Raw genomic sequence first — 24,109 nt, forward strand, 5'->3', positions numbered from 1 at the left:
TTCTTCTCCCCTGATAAGCAGAGTGTCACCTGCAGACACCCTCTGCCAGTCAGAGGTGCCTGGCATGTCTCAGTAATTCTGTCCCACTCTGTACGCCTCTAACCCGGCGTGGCTACGGTCCCGTCCAGCCCAAACTGCCCCAACAATCCTGTTCCACCCACAGAGGCACCAAGGCCAGAAGCCACTTGGATCTCAGCAGCCGACATTCAGCCTGCCAAGCACTTCCCAAGACGGCGGCTGCTGAGCACCCAGCTCTGCACCTCTTCTCTGTCTGGGAAGCCCTGTTCCACCCGGAAAAGGCCATTCATCCTGTCCAGCCTCAGCCCACGGCCATCTCCTCTGGGAAGACCTTGCATGTCGGACTGTGCCCCACTGGCTCCTCATGTTCCCGGGCACAAGTGGCAGTCCGCTGCCTTTCTTCTTCTGCACCAGGAGCCATCCTCTTGAATTTCTGGGCTCCCCGTGCCTGGCATGATGCCTTCACACATCTACAGGGCTTAGGAAGCCTTTGCTAAACAAAAGCAAGTGCTGGGGAGACGATCACTTCTCTGTGCTCATCCTCGGAGGGATGCCGGGAATGAATGAGCAGGTCCATTTGCTGAGCCTGAGGGGTGACCGACAGTCGCCTGTAACCGCAGACACAAGGCCCAGCGAGGGAGACAGAGACAAGAGGGAAGTGATGAACCCACTGTCACTCTGCCTCATCTGTAAATTGGGGAATGATTATAGCTCCTCCCGGGAACACTGTCGTGAGGATTAAGTGTAAGGGCCTAACACGTGTAAGGCACAAAGAACAGTGTCCAGCACACCTGGGACACGCTGAAACTGCTGGCTGCTGTTGTTATCGTTAGGATTTACCAAGTGGCTTCCAGATACAAGGAATTAGTGAACTAAGAACTCATGGAAGCCCTGCTGGGCGGCCTCGACAGATGCCTCTCTCAGGAGCCGGGGCTCACAGCGGTAGCAGAGCTCGTCAAGGACGAGGCCTCCAGGTCACCGGGCCACATCAGGCGTGAGTCTCAGGAACTGAGGATCCAGCAGGGCAGTGCTCCCTGCACGGAAATGGCGACCATGGCAGGGAGCGGGTGCTCCGAAGGCCACGTAGAAGTCCCTGAGAGTTCTGAGAGGGGCTATGTCTTCCTGGGACTCTCAGAGAAGTCGCCAGCATGAACAGATAGAGGGGACGTAAAGCTGGGCCTCAAAGGCTGGCGGCAGAGAACATCGAAATAGCGTCCCGGGAAAAACACTTTGTACACTGAACTGTCTGCTTTAGCCTGGACTTGGTATGTTGGCAAAGATCCGGGGACTTCTTTTTGAGGCCAATACTCAAAGGACAGAGGGAAGCTTTGCAGGAGAGACGTGACCTATGGGGGTGGGCTCTGGAGTTAGACTCTTTGGGGCCAAACCCTGGCTCTGCCACTGACAATTTCTGTGACCTTGGACATGTTACTTGAAGTCAGCCTCAACTTTCTCATCTGTAAAGTGGGACTACCACTCTTTTAGGATAAAACATGAGAATACAGGTACAGTTTAGCACAGTGCCTGGTAGAGGGATCCTGTTCAACTGTGCTTGTACCTTTTTTTCCAATTCTGCAGCCCACCCATGGTGTCAGTACCGCATACACTTGACATGATGAAGGTGCCGAGGAGTTTTATAACTATGCTAGTATGGGAGGAGCCGTTATCATTCCTGCCTGTCAGCTAGAAGAATGTTTTCCAAACCTATGAGGCTTTCCTCAGTTTTCTTCTGCTTTCCCTTCTCTAGTGAACTCTTACCTATGCTTCAAAGCCCGGCCTGCATGCTCCCTTTTATGAGTCTCCTAAGCAGAATCAAGGGCATCTTACTCTATTCCCTCAGCACTTTCTTCATATATTTTGTAGAGCTCTTCACAGTACTGTCACGGAGGACTGTTTACAAGTCCCTGTACCAGCTCCATGGGCACTGATGGAGGTTTGCTGAATTCGAGAAAAGGAGCAAGGCCTGGGGTGAGGGAGGGATCACTCCTGGCTCCTGGGCAACCCCCCAGGGCAGATCTACACAGACATTCATGGAAGGAAGAGTGGGGCAGGGCTGCATTATTTCTTCTTTTGCACTTCTAGCAGCCGCTTTATTTGCGGGAAATACCAATTCCTATTAAGGCTATCGTCAGATCCTAGTTAATTTCCCTGATCCGGCCGCACAGGTCCTGTCACTGCGCACGGCTGTGGCGTTACCACCAATGAAACGCTAAGCCAGTGAGCAGCCGAAGCTCCCACCCTCTTTAATTTAGGGGAACCATCAACAGCATTCTCCATCATCACAATGGCTGGGGCCTACTTCCTCCCTCCCTGCGGTGAAACTTAGAGAGAACCTGTGCAGCGAACTGCGTATTAGAGGGTGTTAAAATTTTTCAATAGGAAGGAGAGAAGAAAAAGATCCTTGCGTCTTGGCCATCTGGAACTGACGGAGCAGGGATGTGCGAGTCTTTCGATTCTCCCTTTCATTGCTTGTTTATCTTAAAAATTTTCTGGGGGCAAGAAGGGCCTACCACAAACCGAGCTCTGGTACAGCTATGCAAAAAAGAGCTGAAGTGACAGCTGTGAAGATGGTGCGATGTGACGTGACCAAGGAAAGGAGAAGACTGGGGGTGGGCTCCGATCGGCCCCCTGTCCGTTGACCACAAATGAGCACCCAGAGTCTGACGGCACCCAGCTGAGGGCTGGGGAATAATGACTGGTTAGAGGGACTTCCAGTGTGCCAGGCTCGGTGACAAGCATGGACCTCCTGCCATTGCTGCCAGTCTCCTTCTGCAGATGAGGAAACTGAGGCATCAACAAGGGAAATAACTGCCCAAAGTTACCCAGGGAGAGGATGGCAGAGCTGAAACTCGAGGCCCGGCACCCTGGCTCCAGGGCCTACAGCCCACCTGCTACACCCAGAGGACACAAGGGTCTCTCCCACCCAGGAGCCTCTCCTCTCGGGGCCGCAAATCCCACACCTGGAAGAGGAAGGATGGCACCTCTGATCTTGGAGACTTCCCCAGCTCTACTGGCTTTGATTGTAATCAAATTAACAGCATAAACAAGATTTATTAGGCCCTTAATTACCTTTGCAACACTGATTTGCATATGGACAATGTGCTAATCACAAATGGCTTTTTTAACCACTCATTAAAAATCTGGGAGAGAAGGCAAAGATACTTCACTGGCATCAACTCTAGGTCACTGCAGGGACTTGGAAGGTGTCCTACTGCTCAGCCACTGGCCTGGGGCCTCTCTGGCCTCCCCTCCCTTGCGTAGCGCTCTGGCCACCTGTGAGTACAGAGGGCAGTGCCACTTGCGGCCAGTGGTGAGGACAAAACAGGGAGACTCAGAGTCTAAAGACCTTCATAGACTGGATAATTAATATTCCTCCTCACCATCCTTACCCTCAAAAATGGCCTCGGGGGCTACAGCAGCCTGACCCTTTCCTGACATTCCACATCCCCCATTGGCAGGGAACCACGAGGCTCAGAGAGGTCAAGGGCCTTGCTTGGCGGCACAGCCTCTGGGTGGAGGAACTCAGGCCCTGACTCACAGCCTCGTGCTGTGGCACCAAACCTCTGCAGCCTGCAGTGGACGTGACTATGACACCCGAGCTACAGAAATACCACAGTCACCAGGGATCCTCCAGGCACCGGCTGTCTCTGGGGGTGGGGCAGGCTTCAAGCTGCTGGGCTCCCCGGCTCCCTCCTCCTCTCCCCTTCTCTGGTCCTCAGGGCCTTCAACAAGGACCCCGAGCCTTCAGCCAGCCGGACACCTCTGAGCAGCAAATCCTGAACACCCCGGTGTACCCAAGCTCGCCTTGGCCCAGCGTCTTCCCAGTGAAAAGGCAACCGGAGCTTCTTTCCTCCAAGTCATTCACTGAGATTGTTGAGGATGATGGATGGAAAACTAATTGTGAAAGTGCTTGACTTTCTTTTCCATTTTCTTTCCTTCTCGTTTGGGAAATTACATTAGGGACTTACAAGGTGAGAGACCCCTTTGGAGTTTCCCTGGAAATGAGGGACTTCTCCCTTGGGAAATTCATAAAAGTTACAAGCAGACACTGGCCAACTTTTAATCACCCGACTACAATGTGTCCTCAGAACAGCCCTGGGCTTGGGGAAGAGACTTGAGCTCTGCCTTGTTCAACTGATGACGCTACTTTCACATCCAACTGCCTCACTAGAAAACAGGAAACAGGTGAGTGCATCAGCCAGTAGATGACCCTCTTCCAGAAAAATCCTCCAAATCAGGTTAACGACCAGATAACACCGCGTCAACCTTGAAGGACCAGTCGACCGGCAGCAGAGAGGGGGGGCACAGTTTAACCTGTTCTGCCCCTACTGGCTGTGTGTTCTTGGGCAAGTCACATTCCCACTCTGGGCCCAGTTTCCCTTCCAGTTCTGCCACTGAGAGCCGAGGGTACTGCCCAGGAGGCCCACCACCTCACCGCTCTCTCGCAGACGCCCTGTTCCACTGAGCAAGGTCAGCTATCAACACTCAGCAAGTCTCCCGGCCCACACGGCCTCCTTTCTCTGACAGGCCACCTGAGGCCCAAACAGAAAATGCCAGACTGGTCCTCAAGCTGTCAGACCACCTGCTTTGCATTCTCTGTCACACTGCTGCACTTGCAGGAGCTGAAGCCACGATGGTGCTGGCCAGTGGCTCTTCAGCCCCCACCATTTCTTGGAAAGCCAGTTTGAATTCATAGAATGCACCTGCCCACTCTTAGCCCCAGTACTTCAAGGTCAAGGTCCCTTATCCTCTGGGCAGCCCCCAATGGTCAGCCCTGCCTGTCTTTCTCCTTTGGAACCCAAGGCCCAGCCTGCCTGTCCACTAACCCTAACCCTGCTCTGATCGGCCGGCTCCCAAGCACAGGCACTCCTCAGCTCTGTTTAACCCCAGGACTGAACAATCTCATGCCTTAGCTCAGCTCCTTGAAGACCTAGCAAAGGGCTGGCCATGGACCAAATCTGTGGCGCTCTGTGGCTTGAATGATCACCATCAAGCAGGTCTCTAGTGGGGAGCTACAGGGCTCTGTCCCGGTATCAGCAACTTTACTGAAATACTCGGAGGAGACAAAGCTGGGAAGCTCAGACGTGGGATGATGAGACGCAGGATGACTCTGGAGGGACAGACAGCTGAGCCAGAATTAATACGTTAACGTTTCACAAGGGCAGCTGCAAAGTATGCTGCTGAGGTCATATTCAACCACGCCCTCTGCTCAGCGGCTGGGTTCAGATGAGCTGACCTGTGGCTTTTAGTCAAACCAGGAACAAGGGGTGGAAGGTAGGAGAAGGTCTTCTAGGCTTTGTCTCTCTAGAGCAGTGGTTCTTAACCAAGAGTGATGCCTCCCTCGAATGTGTGGGGGGGCTTTTGCCGTTGCAATGCTCGAGGGGAAGTGGGCAGTCATCAGAAGAGTCGAGCAGGCAGGGACTGAGACGCTAAATGCCCTACAAAGTCCTGCACCATGAAAAATTACCCTGTGCAAAACCCAGCCCCACGGAGAAACACTGCCACAGCACAGAGGCTCGGAGCTGTCAGCAGCCAGATCCGGGGTCCAGAGAGGCAACGCCCTGGGTGCTGGTGGGCTTGCTATGGAACAAAGTGCCTCCGACTGAGGCGGGCAACCACATGTCAGGGGCGATCCCGCACAGGTAGGGCACTGGATGTGATGAGTGCTAAGGTCCTTTCTGGCTCTGAGAGTCAACAAGCCTCTAATTCGATTTATAAAGTGCGGCTGACACCCGAGTTCTCGGCAGTGCCTCGATGGTGTGACCCAGGTCTGCCTGCAGCGTGCTCTGGGCTGCGGGTCCCTCAGTCGGGCTGGATAATGAGAGCTGAGCTCTGACTGCAAATGCCCCTCCTGGTCATTAGCGGGGACACACACAGCGAGAGCAGACAGCGTGACAGGCCCTGTTGTTCCAGGGTCAGCCTGCAGAGCGCTCGGAGAGAGCATCCCCAGCCCTGCGAGGGACGTGCGAGATAATTAACTGGGGGAATTGCCAGTCCTGACCACGAGCTCCTCCCGAGGCTGGCGAGGGGCGGGCGGCACAATCCCTTGGTGCCTGGCAGCCTGCAGCACGCCCATTCTGCCCACGCCCGCGGGAGACTCCAGGCCTATGGTGGGCCCAGTCCAGCCTCATGGGGCTCCAGTGTGGTCGGCCCGGGCTGGCTCCGTCCCCATCTCAGGGTGGGGCCACCAGCCCCGTGGCCTTCCCGAGACCCTCTCAGCCCCCGATGTTTCTGGGTTTGCCCAAGACCCTATTCAGAAAAGAGAGAACGCCCGTGAGTTCAGGATTTCTAACTTTCTGCAGAAGCCTAGAACCTGAAGAAGAAACAGCCCCCACCGAAGCCACAAGGCGGGAAGGCTGGGTAAACCCAGCGCTCTCAACCTCTGAGTGATGAGAGAGAGAACCGGCGCTCACGCACGAGGATTTCAAACACCGCGTCTTAGAAAATGTAATATGCTCACCGCTGTGCAGACGCTCCCACCCTCAGCCCGGCCCAGCCCCGCTCACCTGTGCGACAGAGGGGGTTTCATGGAGCTCATGGAGTTGAGGGGCGGCTGCATGGGGAGTTTCCCGGGGGGGTCGCTCTGGCGGCTCTTCTGATGTCGAAGCAGCAGCAGGCGGCCAAGCTCCTCGCACCAGGAGGACAGCAGGGCTGCAAGGAGAGACAGGATGGTCAGTGGCACCCCGGCTGCCACACCCTGCCACACGTGGGCCCCCAGCCTCCCCTCCCCGGACTTGGTGCTATCGACACTGGCTTTGCTCCCGGATTCGGGTGGCACAAGGAGACTCACTAAGCCTTCTCAGGAGGCCTCGGTGTTCTCTACTGTAAAATGGGACCGACAGCCCTGAAGGAGTGAAAGCTCCCGTTGTTGCTAGGAGCAGATCAGAAGAGAGCCCATTTTAACGGCTACCACGCTGAGAGGTGCGGGTCAGAGGTAGCAAAGGAGAGAGACTCCAGATGATGCAAGGGGTGGCGGAGACGGTGCCAAGGGGAAACTGCAGGGGCGAGGGGGGTCTGACACAGACCTTGAGTCAGGCGTGGCTAGGAGCCGCCTGCCACCTGAGACCCCTCGGCAAAGCTCTCTCTCTCTCAAACTGTGAACAGTCAGCACTGTGTGGCGTCTCCCCATGGGTGGGCTCAAAAATTGCAAGGTTTGAATGAGATCCATAGCCTTCCTGGGGCCTGCTGACAATCCCAGGGGAGTCTGCAGGGCACTCCCTGAAACTCCAACCCTGAAACTGCCCTGCTGAACACACATGCATAGCACACACCTTCATGTCACACCCATGGATATTCCCTGCACTGCTCTGTGCAAATGCCTGGAGGACAAAAGACGTCCAGAGCTGAGGGCTGTGAGGGGTGGGGGGTAAGAAGGAGCCCTCCAGCAGCACCAAATGTGGGAACGTGGAAGAACATCCACAGTTGGGCTTAGAAAGCTGAATGAACTGGGTACTAGGAAAAGTACCATTTCTTTCATGTCTCACTGTCCCCATGTGGCCACCAGGGGCCAAAAGCACCCTCAAGGTCAGCGTGTCTCGGCCTGGACTCTGGGCTGGCCAGTCTTTCCAAAGTGTGTGATGCAACCGAGGTTTGAGGTGGAGTAGGGAAGGCTGGGCTCAGTCACCATGTTGCTGTGTGACTCAAGAAGCTCAGACACCCTCTCTGGGCCTCAGTTTGCTTGGAGATAAAAAGGAGTAATGCCTCTTGCCCTGCCGTCCTCCTGGGCTATGGGAATAGGCAGAAGCACAAAGGGTGGCTACACTTTAGCCAATGCCCAATTCGTGCTGCGAGGACTTCAGCCACGCTGACCTGAGGGTTCTGGAAGTAGCTGACCCGGTCAGAGTGGACCGGGGTCTTTTGAACCAGAATGGCTCAGCCACTTGGCTGCATGCAAAGCCCACTGCCTCCTTTCAAGGGCCCTCCCATCTGGACACGGCACAATAGGCTTCCACATTCTTTCCTCTCATCTGCCCCCATCGGCTGCTGTTATCCCCATTCTGCAGAAGAGCAGACTGAGGCCCAGGCAGGCGAAGTCACTCGCTCACAGTAATCACAGCCAGAGGTGACAGAGACAGAGGTAGTGCTCCTGCCCCCAGCCACACACCCCAGTGGGGCAGCCCTAGGCTGGAAAGAAGATGGGGCCAGAGGCGAAACCCTTCAGAAGGCAGACCCCCAGGTGGCCATGGCCTCCTAGCCTCCGATTCAACACAGAACCCCTCAGTCCCCTTCTGAGTCACCCCCTTTACCGCGTTCAGCTGGCACTACGGGAAGACAACCAAACGCATGATCGGGAGTGGCTGGGCGGGCTGCCACTTCAAACCGCCCAGACCTTGGACCAGGTTCCCTGTCATCCCAAAGCCCTGGGAGGTTGTGCCAAGGCCGCTGGCTACACTTGCTTGGCCTGTGTGGTGCACAAGATGCCCAACCAAGGAGGCAAGCAGGGGCTGTGATCCCTAACAGGACACCTGTTTCTCCCTCCAGGAGGGGCCGTGGAAGGGCTCAGTCTTAAAAGATGCATCCTGCCCCTTGCTGGGGTCATCTTGCCACCACCCTCAAAGGGGGGAGGGTACAAGAGGGGAGAGACCCTCCCCTGGCGTGTGTCTGCCCAGAAACTGGCAATGCCCCTACAGCGGGCGTCCAGCACACATCTGCCGCGGCTGGAGCCGGGGGGGGGGGGGGTGGGGGGTGGGCAGCCTATTCAGGGAGGCTGGAATGAACAGAAATGGGCTTCCAGATCGCTCCATTCTTCTCCCAGGCCCCTCGTTACCGCTTCTTATACGGGGGCACTGGGCATCTGGAAACTCATTTGCACGCCAAACACGAGGCCCGCCGAGCGCTGCGACGGAGGGATTGCTTGGCTGCCAGCACAAAGGACGGCTGCAGATGGTGCCGCCTGCTGCCCGCCCCACCCCTTCCAGCCCTCGCGCCTCCTGGGGGCCAGCCGTGCCATGCGGGGGATTCAGGGCTTTCCTCCAATGTCACAGGCCGCCCCCCGCTCGGCCAAGGACAGCCCTCATCCTCCTACCCCTTGTGGAGTGGCCTCTGCAAAGGGAATAAAGTCAGGCTGGCTGTGTGGCAGGGCCTGGCTGTGGGTCCGGCACGCTGTGAGCAAGCGTGATACGTGGACCACGCAGCCACGAAAGCCCCGTGCCCACAACCAAGAAGGAAAGGAGGGGGAGGCGGGAAGGCTCCACGCCTGACCCCCGGAGGACAGTGAGCACAAAGGCCGTGCTGCCAGTCCCCAGCTTGGCGCCACGCGTGGCAGCGGACTGCACGTTCTCCTTACAGTGCAAACCAACACGAGCTGTTCTGAGGCAAACGCCGGTTAATGACAACACATGGGGATTTGCAGCCAAACAGGGAGTCTGGGCACCGTCAGAGAACCAGGAGGGCAGGAGACAGACAGGGGCCGGCGGGGTATGATGCAAGGACAGAGGGACACCAGCCGGGCGGGTGTCTGGGTGTGTGCCTGGATGTTGGCCGTCACGCACACGTCTGCGCCGGGGGCCTGCCTGCTCTGATCAGGCGGGTCCGGCCTGCACGCCTCTTTGACCTGCGTGCCTTTGGTCTGCGCACTCGCTGGGACGGGGCACAGGCAGTCCCAGGGCGGGGTGGGAGGGACAGGTGCACCTGGTGTGGTGTGTGCAGAGTGTACCCGCCATGGGAGGGCCGTTTCGGTCCTAACCTGAGCCCCTTGCTGCCGCAGCCAAGGTCAAGAGGGCCCCTCCCACCGCCCGGGTGGCCAGTGTGGCCAGCCCTCCTCTCGTCCTGGGAGCCCCACTCACTGGTGGTAACAGGGCTGGCCCCAAAGGCCTCCCTTTCACACGGAGAGCCCCAATTTCCAAATTAAAATAGCAGCTAGGATCCTGAGGCCCTTTCCCCCTTTACCAAGTATAGCCCACTTGACCCCAGGACAGCCTTGGGCAGGGCACGGGGCTGCCTTTCCTCACCCGCCCCCCCGGTGCTCCTGCGGCCGGACCCCCACGTACACATCGCCCGCACAGCTGTCAGCAAATGCCACTCGGACCCACGCCTGTGCACAGTGAGATACACCAAAGCCTGCCGAGGGGTGTGGAGAGGAACCTTGGTGCTGCCATGTGTCCTTTTTAGAGTCCTCCCAATCTAGGTTATCAGAATAGGGAGGGCTGCTGCCCACCAGAAACCAGGAAGCAGGGGGGCTATTGGGAGTAGAGGCTCAGCCACAGAAAGGGGGGTAGGGGGCAGGCCGGGGCCTGCGGGTTTGGCCAACCGCTGCTGAGGCTGACAGCGTGGCTGTGGCCATACCCACTGCCCCTCTGCCCCAGAAAGATCTCTGATGGGTCCTGGCCTTCGTGGAGGGGAAAAGGAGGCAGACCCAGCTGCACACTCATCTCTCAGTGTAGTGCCCAGGGGTGGCCCCTAAAGCAATCCCCACTGCCTCCTCACCTGAGGCGGGCCCTCCTCACCGGCAGGTGCTGGGCAGGTGCAGAGGCACCCAGGGAACTGGGCTCTCAGGCCAGCAGGGAGGCCAGGGGCTGGGCCGGCGGTGGAGGGGTCGCCTCAGACCCCAACTGCCCACTCGGAACCTTAACCGACACTTGCAAGCACTCCTCCAACTTCTCAGCACAGTACACATGCACCCACGACGCAACTTGTCTAAAATGAACCCATCGGGACCTCGCCCACCCCTCCTAACCAGCATCCTAGCAACCAGGCTCCCGCCCCTTGGGTATCAAAGCATTTGATCAGCCACAAATAGTCATTCAACAAACAGCTGCAGAGCACCTACTGTGTGCTGGAGTTCCCACGGTGACGTGGGTAGGTCAGCAGCCCCGCTGAAACCCTGCACGGCTCCCACTGCTGAATCCAAGCCACTCAGGACGGACTGGCTGCCTGGTAGCCTGGGCTCGCCTGTCCTGACCTGAAGGGGCAGCTGCCACCTTGTGGTTCAGGGCAAGGCACCCTGAAAGTCTGGGCTTGACACCTGGTTCCACCCTTCATAGCTACGTCACCTTGGGCAAATTAACCTCTCCGGGCCTCAGTTTCTTTATCTGTCAAACAGGCATAATATTAATGCTTGCTCCTTAGGATTATGTTTAAAGACACTAACGCCTACAAAGTGTGTGCAAGCCTGGGTGTAGTTAGCATGAAGTCTGTGTCAGCAACGTGTGTGTCTCAGGAGAGCAGCGGGACACCTGCAGCTGTGCTCTGCTGGGAGCAGGCAGGACAGCGCCTCACATACGGGACATGGTCTCTCATCTGTGAGCCTCAGGCCACCTCTCTACACGCCAGCCGCACGGACACCACACAATGCCACACCTCTTTCCTTATAGAACTTGCGCTTCTTTAAGACTCAGTGGTGCTTCCTCCAGGTTCCCACCTGTACAATGGGTTTCACAGGACCTGCTTGCCTCACAGAGTGGGTGTGAGGTATAAATTACTGTTGTCAATCAACCCAGGGTTTTCTGAGTAGGAGCTACAAAGTGGGGTGGGGGGGATGAGGGGGAAGGCAGAGGGCTCAGGACCCTGTAACCCACACCAGCCCCTACAATCCCGCACCCACCAATGCGTCACATAACCCTGGGAGGGCTGAGGAGGCACAGACTGGAACCAACCCGCGCAAGGCCTGATCCCAGCTCTGTCTCTGCTATTGCGGGACACCCTGAGTGAGTGACTTAACCTTCCTCGCCTCGGTGGCCTCATCTCCTAGGGTAGCTGCAAGGATGAACTGAGTTACCACCAAGAAGCATAGGAACAGTGCCGGGCATAGCCAATGCTGTACACATGCTCGTTACGTAACAATTACTATCATCAACCTTGGTTGGTAAAGGCGCGACCAACAGGATGGTTGTGGGGCCTTGTTGTCCCTGCAGAGACAAACGTCCCAGGCAGACACAAGGCTCTGGCAGCTTGAAGGGGAGGGGAGGGGTACAGGGTGTTGGTAAGCACCCAGCAGACGACCAGGCCGTTGGCTCATTGGCACGGACTTTGCAGAGGCCCCCTCCTCCCACCTCCCTTTTGAGCTGCCAAAGGATAGAGGGAGGACATAGAGTGTCCCACTCTGAGACGCAGGGAGCACAAATCAACTCCCCGCTCCAAGGCAGCCGCGCCTCTGCTCCAGCCAGTGGAAAGGCGCCGGTGGCCCTGGAAGGAAGGCATCGTTTCTGCTTCCCGAGTCCCCTGTGGGAGACCCACGGGCTCTCGGCCCCACAGCAGCCACCTTGAGTGGGGAGAGGGCAGGTTCCTTAGGATCCGAACAGCCTGAGACCCAGGCCCAGCATCTCGCACGGCCCCGTTTAGGGCCCTGGCCTTAGCAGCCAAGATCCAGTCACAGCCACATCCACAGGAGGAGCAGTAGCCCCGAGGGGTCGGCACAAGGGACAGCCGACCACTCATGCTCCTGTTGCTACACTTATCTTTGAAGCTTCTCCAGGAAGCCACAGGGACACTGAGGCTCCTGCTCTGCACCAGCCCTGGACTTAACCAAGATCACTGACAAGCCGCTTAAGTCTTACAGCGATGGTGTGTCAAAGGAGAGACTGGCAGAGTATTTTTCCTTCTCAGTGGTACATAAGATAGTGGGATGTACAACAATGTGTGGCATCTTCTACTAATGGGACCCAGTGGATGTGTCTAAGGGCCTCTGCACCAGCTGCACCCGAGGATGCTACAGCTACAGCAGCATCAACACCAGGCACCCTGCAGCCGCTCATCCAAAATACAAACGGGAACCAATGCACCTGGCTTGAGGATCAGGAAGCACCGAGTTCCCAACATCTGCTCCCCAAGATCTTCCCAGCAACTCCCCCTGTAGCCAGCAGCCCTGACGCTGTCCTTTAGGGGGGAAAAAAAAAATGAGACGTAAGGGTGAGGCAGGAAGCGGGGTGGGGCGCCCTGGGCAGCTCCGTCCTGGCATGCCCTCCTTGGAGACAGTGATGTCCCTGTACTTGCCTCTGTTCCTGCAGTTCCCAGCAGAGTGGAGGCCCAGGATGGGCTGACCAAAGGAGAGGTGGCAGGAGGCAGAAGGAGCACGGCCCTAATTTAGGAATTGCCTGGGTGCCAGGGAGAAGAAAGGGCGGAGCTGCACTCCCAGACCAGCTGAGCGACCAGCCTTTCTCAGCAATGATCACGTTGGAGCATCGAAGGGAGCAGACAAGCTCACCTGGGCAGGTGGGAAAGGCTGTGTGCAAAGGGACCCAGAGGCAGCGTGGTGGCCACAGGGAACGAGGTGCTCCCCGTGGAGCTGCGGGGGTGGGGGCGCATGGACTGCGAGAGGCCTGGGTGCTCATTCCTGGTAAGAGCTGGGAGTCAGGAAGGGATGGGAGTAGCAAGGGGGCGTTGGGGGAGGCTGGGGAGGGAAGAAAGGCCTCTGGAGGAGGGCACAGAGCCCTGGATGTGAGGGCAGGCAGGGGAGTCGTCATACACGCTGCAGCCTGGGGAAGCCACTCGCAAAGAGAAACAAAGGCATATTAAGTATCAAAGAGCACCTTTGTAGCTAAAAGGCTGCTAGGGAACAGAGGAAGAGAGGGAGAGAGAGAGAGAGAGAGAGAGAGAGAGAGAGAGAGAGAGAGAGAGAAGCTTCTGAGATCCAGGAGACCCCAGCATGGGGCAGCACTCAGAGGTGCCCAGGTAGCATCTTAAAACTGAGGCCCCTCAAACTGTGCCCTCGCGGCAAGAGCCCCGGGAGGCCACAAGTGGGGTTCACTATTCCAATAAAAATACGAATGATACATTTTCAGATGCTTCCGTCCCATTAGCTTACAAAGGCCACACAAGACCCTCTCCAGTGACAGTGGTCCCATTCCCCGACAGGGAAGCGTGGTCAGAGGAGCTGCAGGGCCCTGCCCCACCCACCACCACCAGTCCTGTTATCTTTGCAGTCTGTTCCCTTTGCTCCTTGCCTGCTCCAACCCAATCCCCTTCTGCAACCTCGCGGTTCTCCCTGGATTATGACAAGAACATCCTATCATTCATCTCAGTCGCCAAACCTGCCTCCTGCCAACCCACCCTCCGCAAGGCGGTCAGAGGAGTTTTTCCACAAATGCATTCTGATCACCTCTTTCCAACCTGTGTCCCCAGAGGCCACACGGGCCTGGTAGATAGATCAATGGGCAGAGACACGAGTTGAGAGTAGGGCCACTGAGGGGAACCATGCGTTTGTTCCACGGTGAGAGCATGAGCCCCTGAGGCCACAGTGGGATTTGAGGGGTTCACTTCTGCAACCCTGCACCCAGCATGGCGTTTAGCACATGCTATGAGGCCAACGCAAACAGATTGATGTGAATCACAGCCAGAAATAACCCAGTATGCAGAGACTGGAGGGAAGGACAGACACGGAGACCCAGCTGATCAGGGCAATACCTGTGACCTGGTGCCTGCAGCTTTTAACACCCCTGCACCTCCCCAACCACAGCTCCCCGTCCCTGGGGGTGGGAATCTGACTTCAGGAACAGAGCTCTGAATGGAATCCCATCAGGGGTGTGTCAGAGATTGCTGCTGTCATCAGATAAAACCTACAACCGAGTCATGTGATACCCATTTCATGACATGCACAGCTACACCAGCAATGGCGAACAGAAGATAAGCAGTTTACAGAAAACAACAGTTCGTGTGACTTCGGAGAACAGCCTGGCCCCGGGTTTCCTCTGCTCCCGGGCTGGTATTGGTGTGCACGCTAATGGTTTCCCAGGGTTGGCAGCATCTCACCCAGGGCTCTTCTTCCTGGGCCCAGGCCACACCCTCCTACCCTCTGACCTTCCTCCTTCAGCTCCCAAACATGGGGTCCCAGGCAGTTGAGTCTCTCGCCTGTGCCTGGGGCCATGGGTCCCAGATCTGTGCACAGAAAAGAAGGGGTGGTGAGGGCTCAGGAGGGCGGGGGCATAGGACACAGGCCTGGGCTTTCTTCATCTCATCTGTAAAATGGGGAGATGACAACAGGAACCCCTCCTGCTCACTGGCTCGGTGTAAGGAGCCCCGAGATGAATGAAGGGCTTGAGCTTTGTAACCACGTGAGAGATGGTGAGTCTCATGCCACAGAGTCCTAGCCAGAAACTGTCAAGCAATAAAATGCTGACTGCCTCCAGAAGGCAGAGTGGCCAAGAACATGGGCTCTGAAGCCAGGCTGCCTGGGTTCAAATCCCAGTTCAGCCACACAGCAGCTGTGTGACTCTGGGTAAATTACTTAAGCTCTCTGTGCTCTGTTATTCCCTTCTGTACAATGGGGATAATGAGTATTACCCAGCTCCTAAGTTATCATGAGAATTAAGCAAGCTAATAACCGAAAATGCTGGTACAGTGCCCGGGATGTAGAGAGCTTTATATAAGAATAAACTGTTAACTGTTTTCGTTGTTACTGTATACGTGTTCCTTTAGGATTAAAAGACTCCTCTGTCTCCCCGCCAATGTGCTGTGTAAAATTGTTCAAATAAAATACAGTTTCTTTCACCCGTCTCCAAGAGGATCACACAGATGCTCAAAAATGCCCAGACTCGCACTGCCCCCTTCACCCTAGATGCTCCCTGGACAGAAAGTGTCCCCTGTCCCACTGTGGGGCGCTCCCGTAGCCCCAGCTGTACCCATACCCAGTGTCTTCCCTGCTGGACACTCTGCGTGGGTGGACTCCAGGCCCCCACAGCGCTCACCCTGACAACCACTCACTTCTGACTCAGCCCTGAGGCCCAGCAGTGCCAGGTGGCCAGCCTGGCTGGACCCCCTTCCTCCTTGGGGGGATCTGGGTGCAGGGGCTGGGCAGACTCTGTAGCTGCCCTCTCCACCCCGGGCCCACACGAGGGGCCAGTCATGGGGAGGCCTGGGCAGCGAGCAGAGCCTCGGTCCCCACCCCACTGTGCCCAGCAGTGGGCTGGGGGGACAGGAGCCAGGATTCCTGCGCTTGCCACTTTGCTTGTAGCAAGAACCAGTGGTCCGAGCTGTGAACCCTGAGAACAGAACAGTCCACGGAATTATTACTCTGCCTGGCCCTGGGCGCTTCCTGCCTGTTCCCCTCTGTAGACCCAACACTGCTGCAGCACTCCCAGAAACGGGACAAGGGCCCCCTCCCTGCCAGTTCTCTTGGGTCAGCTCCTTTCAGGAGGAAACAGCACAGGAAACATGTGACCACAGAGGGCCGGAGCAGTGGCCACTTGGCCCCGGGAGACCAGTGGCACGGCCTCAGGGCCACACGTGTGTGTCTGCAGCACAGGGTGCCCCTGTTGGCCTCACAGCGCACAGACGACCCCGCAGTTTTCCCAACCACATGGCGCCCGCTGCTTCACTCAAGCCTCGCAAGCCCCCGTGGGGGCCAGCCAAGGGTGTGACGGTCCGCATTTTACAAAGGGGAAATCGAGGCCCAAGAGGGGGTGATTCAAACACAGGCACACCACGGGACAGCAGCCCTGCCGCTGGTGCACGATGGCTTCCCTCACAAGCCCACAAGTCTGTGACACCACATCTGAGAGCAGACACGTCCCCAGGAGACAGCGCTGCACCTCCCACCCCCCTCCCACCCCCCTCCCGCTCCCACGGGCTCGCTGGCCTCCCAGCTTCTTGCCCGGGGGCTGCTACCAACTTCCTGTGTGACTGCAGGCAACTTCCTCCCCTCCCTGGGCCGTATGTAAAAGGGGGTGGGCACTGCCCCCTGAAGTCTGTGGCCCCTGGATCGGCCCTGGCCTCCCAGCAGCCACGCCTCTGAGGGCACGACCTCTTCCCAGTCCGGCAGGTGCCGTGGGGCAAGCCGGAGGGGGCCCTCCCCACCAAGCGTGGGTTGTGGATAGACCGGGCTCCAGGGAGCTCACCTTGCCCAGGTGCCCTGTTTAGAAAGGTCCATACCCACAGAGGAGAGAGGATTCGCTGGGGCCAGACAGGTGACCCCCGTGTGCAGGACCCTGGGCAGGCGGGGAGCGTTCTGCAGCCTCAGCTGCTGGGGCGCTGAGGGGTTAGGCCTTCTCCTTGGTTACAGGAAACGTCCTTCCTGGGGAGCTGTGGGTCAGATTTTGGTGGCCCTGACAGCTGACCCCTGGAACCTAAAACCAGAGAGGTTTCCCTTGGGGGGAAATCTCACTCGGCTGCGGAACAGTCACACTGTCACCCTAGCACGGTCGGCAGCACCCCGTCTTGAGTTTCAGCTGCTTCTGGCTTTGCTAGATCATCCCTGTGCTCTGTCACCTCCATCACTGAGGGGGGTAGAAAGGCAAAAAGAGGGAGGAATTGTCTGCTGGCCCTTTGGCTGCAAGGGAATCTGTCCATCTCTGCTGGCCCCCCACGTCCACACACGCCGCAGGGAGGACCCTGGGACACACACACAGCTCACGGCCCGGCCCACCCAGCCCACCCTGCTCCCCGCACTGGGCAGGTCGTGCCTTCTCAGGTCCTGTGGTCCAGCCCGGCCCGAGAGAGGGCCTCCGGGCGGTCCCTCCGTCCTGGAACGCTTCTCACACACCCCACCCCCTCTCCCCAAGGGCTGCCTGGGTTGGCAGGAGCTGGGAGCCGGAGTCTCCAGGCGTGTGAACTCACCCTGGGAACTGAACTCTGGGGGACCTCAGACCAAGCAGGGCTGTTTCCCAAACTGGTTTGGCCATCCCTCACCCGGCGGTGGCTGGGCCGGCTGAGCAGGATGCAGGGACCCAAAGAGGAGACACCAGACTGGTTGAGCCTCTCTGTGGGCTTCAGGAAAATCCAAGCTGGGAAAATTCCCTGCCCACCTCACACTGTCACCTGGGCCTCCTCACAACTCGGGTTCAGTTGAAAAGACAGCCCACAACAACCTCCAGAGGGTGTTTTCATCAGAAAGAGACTGCCCCTTCCTGGAGGTGCCCCTCGCTGCTCTGGCCTGGGCAGGCGTGTGGGCCAGCGTGCCAGAGTCCGCCAAGAACAGCTCACAGGAGCTGCCATCGTGTCCTGCTCCCTGCGAGGGGCTGGCTCCCACGTCCTCATTCCCCAGACCCTCACCAGCCCCCAGAGGTGGGGTAGCCGCAGGCCCACATCTTGGAGAAGCTGGATAACCTGCCTCAGGGCACACCAAGTGTGTGGCAGGCCAGCTCGAGGTCGCCTCAGTGGGAAATTAGGCAGCACTGATAGCAAAGCAAGTGGCTGGAGAGGGGACAGGGGCTCCGAGGAGGGGGAGGGTAGTCACACATCCCACTTTCAGGACCCCAGGAATGGGCCTGAGCTCCCTGTCCCCAGCACATATTGAGGCCAGAAAGCCTCTGTGTACCTGCCCTGCCCCCTGTACTCTGGGTTGCAACAGGACAAATCTCTTCGGTACCCCAGGACGCGATGCACCAGTGTCCACAGGAGTGAGTGCTGACAGCCCAGAGTCTACCTCTATCTCACCCCCAAAGAGCCCGCAGGAGGACAGAGAGCCCACTCAGGGAGGCAGGATGTTCTCTGCAGCTGGCCCTGGGTCAGTACTCCCAGTGCATCTGCAAGGTGAGGAGAGCCACACTCGCCCTGTCCAGGAGCTCTGCCCCCCAGAATCACGGCACCTGCACTCCAGCCTCTTGTTCCGGCAGGAGCCACCCTGAGAGCCTGTTTTCCCTTCTGCACGTACAGTTTCTCCTTGGGGCTAAACACCATTGCCCGTTGCTGGCTCCCAGGGAGCTGGAAGGGTAAGGAGGGGTTATGGGAATCAATTTCTTCCCTGGGTAACTTACTTTTCTGAGGCATCCCAGCTGGGTGCATGCAGTGTGGCTGTGTCCCACCCCCCCAGCATAAGGAGTGGCTGGAGTGAGGCCAGGCCCTTCCTAGAGTCACAGAGACCCCCGGGTCTAAACATCACAGCTGTCTGGCCTTCACGGATGGCAAGAGACCATCAGCTGGAGTGCTGAGGCGCTGCTGTGCACTCCCTAGATTTGATTTGATCTGGGCCCCTCATGTCCAATCCCAAGCCCTTGGCTTTTCTGGCCAGTGACAACCCTCAGGACCCCGCATAAATGGTTTCATTGCACCCAGCCTGGCCACAAGAAACCGGAGCTCAGACTCTGTCCTAGGGTCCTTTTCCTGAGACTATGCCTTGGGGAGGTGCCGATCCCAAGGCATTTTCGTTTCTACAAAGGAACCGCCTGGAAAGCCACCCAGAGCTGAGAAGTGACCAAGGGGATGTGTGCTGCAGTGACATGGCGCAGGAGGGGTTGGGGTGGGCTGTGCTACGCTGGGTGATCTACATCCCTGACTACTGAGTTTGGTTTCAGGTCACTCATTACTCCTTAAAAAAAGAGCAGACTCAGGAAAAAGCTGCTGACCAGACCTCCCCCTTCCCCCCAACTACTCAGACCCTCACCCCATTGGACCCCTTCCCTGCCTCCCCTGGCTGAGTGACCTGGTTAACCTCCAAGAATCTGAGGTTCCTGCTGCAAGAAACGCAGATGGAAGTTCCTTTTTCTGACTCTGAGCTAGCTAGCGGGAGGTCTCAACCAGGCAAAGGCCTCAGCCACGAGGCAGGTGGGCCTTAGAGGTAGAGGCAGGGCTCCACGCCAGCTGCGACCACTCTGGAAATCAGGCAGGTGTTGTCAGCTCAGGGCACACAATGTAGCCACCCGCGAGGAGCCTGCCGCCGCCTGGGCAGCATGCAGTGGCAGTTCAGACGCTCCTTCCTGACCCCGCACTGTGGGAGGTGACAACCTTCAAATGGGTTCTCTATCCAAAACTGTGCTGTAGGGTTTTCTGTCTTATCTGTTCATCCAGCAAGAGCAGCCGATCGCCTGCACATTTCACGTTTCTACGTCTTGACTTCCTAATTGGTCGTTCCACTCCTCCTCTGAGAAACCTGGAGTATGGATGCTTGACAGAGCCCTGGAAAGCACTCATACCTGGCTGTTATTACCTCTCCAGGTGCCCGACAGGTTGGCAAGTGTATGACCCGGCTGCTGGAAACACCAGACTGGCCTCCATTCACCCCTCTGGGCCCTCCTTCCAAACTGCAGGGGTCCCTGATGCCTTCTGGAGAGTATGTGTCATTCTTGTAGCATGCTATCTACTTGTTTTAGTCACATACAGGGAGACACCATTTAAGACAACTCGAGATAGAGACTGACTTGCAGAACACTGGGGGAAGGGGGGCAGGAAATGAGAGGATTTTTCTTTTTGTAAGAAGATCCTTCACCCGATGAAATGATTCTCTGAGGTTTCTTTAAATACCCAGTTGCCTTGTTGCAGTGGAAATAAGGATGGTTTAAGAATTCCATTTACATCTGGTGCTTCCTGGCTGCACCTGTTACTCAGACTGTGACACACCTGGGTGATGTCTGGATGGTGAGGTCCCAGGGCAGGGCTGAACCACCCGGATCTCCATGCCAGGGGTTCTCAATCTTGTGCCATGCATCAGAATCATCTGGAAGGCTTCTTAGAACACAAGCGTGCTGGACCCCACCCCCAGTGAGGTTCCTGATTCAGTGGGTCTGGGGTGGAGTCAAAGAATTTGCATTTTGAACCAGGTCCCAGGTGATGCTGAGGCTGCTGGTCCAGGGAGCCCACTTTGAGAACCACCGCTCTAGACCAGGGGGTGAGCTCAGTGCCTGGCAAGATGCGGGTGTTCAGTCGCTGCATGAACAATCAAGAGGGAACCATTCTTCTCCCTCCCCTTCTGGGTTCGGAATGTATGAAAGCTCTCAGGGCCAGAAGAACCTTGTGCCTGGCAAATGCTCTCTGATACTGCTGCTGACCTCCCCTGACCTCTGCATTCAAGGCCCTGGACTCTCTTCCTGGCCTGTGGGACGGGAGAAAGGACACTGGGTAGGGAGTCAGAAGTGGGTGGAGCCCTGACTTTACCTACTAGTTATCAACTGTGTGATCTTGGGAGGTGTGGGCACCTCAGTTTCTTCACTTGCATGTAAACCTTCTTCTCACCTAGTTGCTCTAAAGCTGTAACAGGTAACCCTGACATGGGCCAGGCACTGCTCTGAGCACTTTGCACAGTTCTCTAATTAAAGCCTCCATCCTATCTGTTGTCCCCCGTAGCGAGCTGTCAGCTCCACCACTGGCTAGTGTGTTACCTGGGTAGCCCTCTGCCTCAGTGGCTGTAAGGACTGAGTTATGTCCTGCAGGGCTCAGCAGCCCTGACGGCTCTCAGGAAGCAGCCCCAGGTAGGCGGGGGACAGACAGCAGCCTGGGCCATCTGCAGTTCAGGCCTGGATCCCTGCTTCTCTTCCAGAGCAGCTGGGGGAGGGAGCGTCATTTGTTTAGGCCTCTGCAGTGTTTAATCACCACGTAGCTCTCCCGCCCTCCTCCCCCTCTGGAGCCTGCTCTCTCCCTGCAGGAAACAGCTCTCTGCCTTCTGCCTCTGATGGAGGCCATGAAAAATTAACACAGCGCACAGAGAGAAGGAAACACCGGGGCAGGGAGGGGCATCAGAGCCGGGTGCCTACGTGGCCTGAGCCAAGCGGGCACCAGGTGGGCAGCCCTTTGCCGGCCGCCTGGTCAGACAACTGACCACCTGGCAGGGCACAGGGGCTTGGATGGCTCTCAGCCTGGGGGTCTGCAGCAAACCCAATTGCCCCTCAGGGAGCTGGACTGCAGGGTCTGGACCTTCCTGGGGTCCTGAGCCCTGAAGAACCTGAGCACAGGGCTACATTCTCCCTCCTCGCCCCGAGGAGAGCCAGGTCGTGCAGGGACACATCCTTGCGAAGGTCAGCTGCAGACTAGGCAGCGACGCAGCACATGCCCTCTCTCCCTTCACGTTCCTGACAGTCCTGTGTAGTACACAGCACTACCCCCAACCGACAGACAGGAGGAAAACAGCGCTCAGAGAGGTGAAGGAACCTGCTCAAGGACAACCAGTGCAAACTGCAGAGTCGGACCTATTTATTTTTATTTAATAAATTTACTTCTTATTTACAGAAGTAATACACAAATCCATTCTCCTTATAAAACTAACATTTCAGACAAGAGGCCCTAAGAGGGATCTGGGCCCTAAGAGGCCCATGCCCGCCAGCCTTCAAACCCACAGTTTTCCTATTACACACAATGAATCCAGTTCCATTTCTTAACCGTGAAGTATTATTTTGAAGAGGCAACGTGTGCACGTGGTCGGAAGCACACAGAAGTAGATAAAAGGTATGCACTGAAAAACACAGGCTCCCTGACCCGATCCTTGTCACCCGTTCCTCTCAAACCACTGCTGGTGGCTTTGGGTTTCTCCCTCCGGGGATATTCAATCATGGGCACATGTCAGGGCCTTGGCGACTTCTGCCTGGAATGTCCTCACCCTGGACAGACACGTGGTGCCCCATCCTCACTCAGCCAGGGCTCCCCGAACTTCCAGTTTCTAGACTGAGATTCCTCCCACCACCCGTTGCCCTCTGTTTTCCTCCCTGGTGTCACGGTTCTCCAGAGCACTTATCACCGTCTACCTTAGAGATCCTTACTACCTGTCTCCCACTCTCTGTACCGGAACAGAAGCTCCTCCAGGACCAGGGGGCACGTGTCGGGGGGTCCCACCACATCCTCAGGGCCGCGCACAATGCCTGGCACACGGGCGACACTCAGCACCCACTGAAGGCAGAGCCCCACACGGGAGCGGGAGCCCCCAGTGACACACAGGGTGGCACAGTGCACATGCGGTTCTGAACCTCCTCCTTTTTAGGAATGTACGCATCAGCTCAAATACACCGTCTCTCCTGGAGGACAAGGACTGTCCTCTTCTATCTCTCGTGTCTGCCTAGGACCCAGCCTGGTCTGGAGCCCAGAGCAGGTGCTCAGAGCTCAGAATGACCAGACTGCAAACAACCCCTTCCTCATACCACAGACCAAAAAAAGATGGGCGGGGGGAATGCATTGTCTAAATATACGGGAGAATATGTCCATGATCTTGGGGTTGGCCGGGATTCTCAAGGAAGACAAGCAAGCACTAACCATAAGGGAAAGTGGATATTTTCCTACAATAAAGTGAAAAACTTCTGGTATACCAAAAACCCCCTTAAGGGAGTGAAAAGGCTGGCCCAGGGTAAGGGAGCCCCTGCAAGCGATGGAAGACACAGTGCACGGTGAAGCCCAGGGTGACAGGGTCCGGGGATCCCAGCTCCTCAGACTGTGCAGTCACCTAGGAAGGCTTCTCAGAAGAGGCAGAAGGTAACTCCATCCCGCTCCTCCCCCAGGTCTGGCCTCCTCCCTTTCCTCCTCCATGAAAAACCAGACACTTCAAGACAGACAGAAGAGCCCCAGCCCCCCTCCCCTGCCCCACGCAGAGATAACCAAGCAAGAAAAAACAAACTAAAGAGCCCAGGAACCGGGCAGGGCCTTGGGAAGTTCGGCTCAACAGGGCAACAGCATTTAACAAAGCTCACATCATCCATCACTTGGGCCCAGTCATTTAGATACTGGGCATTTGATTAAACTAATACGGGCGGCTGGGGCGAGGCATGGCTGGGCGCTTCCTCCCCTCGCCTACAAATTAGACCGTCACACACAATCCGATTACCTTGACTGCCACATTTATCTTGGGAGAGGGGCCATCCATCACTCCTCAGCAGCTGGCTCTGCCCTCCCCACATTAACTCCATCGGGAGGGGAGTTAAGTTCGCCCCAAAGTTTCAGCAGACAGTGTTCACTCGGTCATTCCTTCCATCACCCACTCCACAGATGCTCAGCCCCAGAGCCCACCCTGGGGCGCAGAGGTAACAGTCTGTGCCCTTGGGGAGCCCACGGAGGCTGGGAAGGGGGCGGTGTCTGAGCCAGGAATAAAGCAGAGTGAGACGTGCTGACACCTGGAACCACGAGCTGTGCAGTGGCAGCTGCTGGGCCCAGGTTCACGTCCTGGCTCAGCCTCATCCGGCGGAGACTGTAACACATGACCATCACCACCCCCGTCCTCAACTTCACACCTGAGAAATGGGATGATAACACAGTGCAGCGCTGGCTAAGAAAATTTCCACAAGGACGGACATGTTCTAGATCTCTGCTGCCCAAAACAGAAGCTGGGGCCACATGAGGCTATTGCCCACCTGAAGTGTGGCCAGTATGACCCGATCGAGGAGTTGAGTTTAAATCCCACTTAACTTCAATTCATTCAATTTCAGCATCAATTGCCACATGGGGTTACCGGCTCCTGCGTTGGACAGCACAGAGCCAGAGGAGGCTACCTTCCCAGGGCGACTGTGAAGAGCAGACAAGGCATCTTTAAAAT

The 24,109-nt window shown here is 57.0% G+C and overlaps 1 protein-coding gene across 1 annotated transcript in view; it reads right to left on the minus strand.

Moving 5' to 3' along the window:
* The window catches only part of ZMIZ1 (zinc finger MIZ-type containing 1), a 227,397-nt gene that overhangs the window by 28,461 nt on the left and 174,827 nt on the right, over positions 1–24,109 (minus strand). The window contains 1 exon segment of the mRNA XM_045569353.1: positions 6,525–6,669. Within this exon segment, the coding sequence (XP_045425309.1) occupies positions 6,525–6,669 (145 nt within the window).

Source organism: Lemur catta, chromosome 14 (genome assembly GCF_020740605.2).
Source record: "Lemur catta isolate mLemCat1 chromosome 14, mLemCat1.pri, whole genome shotgun sequence".
Classification (NCBI taxonomy): domain Eukaryota; kingdom Metazoa; phylum Chordata; class Mammalia; order Primates; family Lemuridae; genus Lemur; species Lemur catta.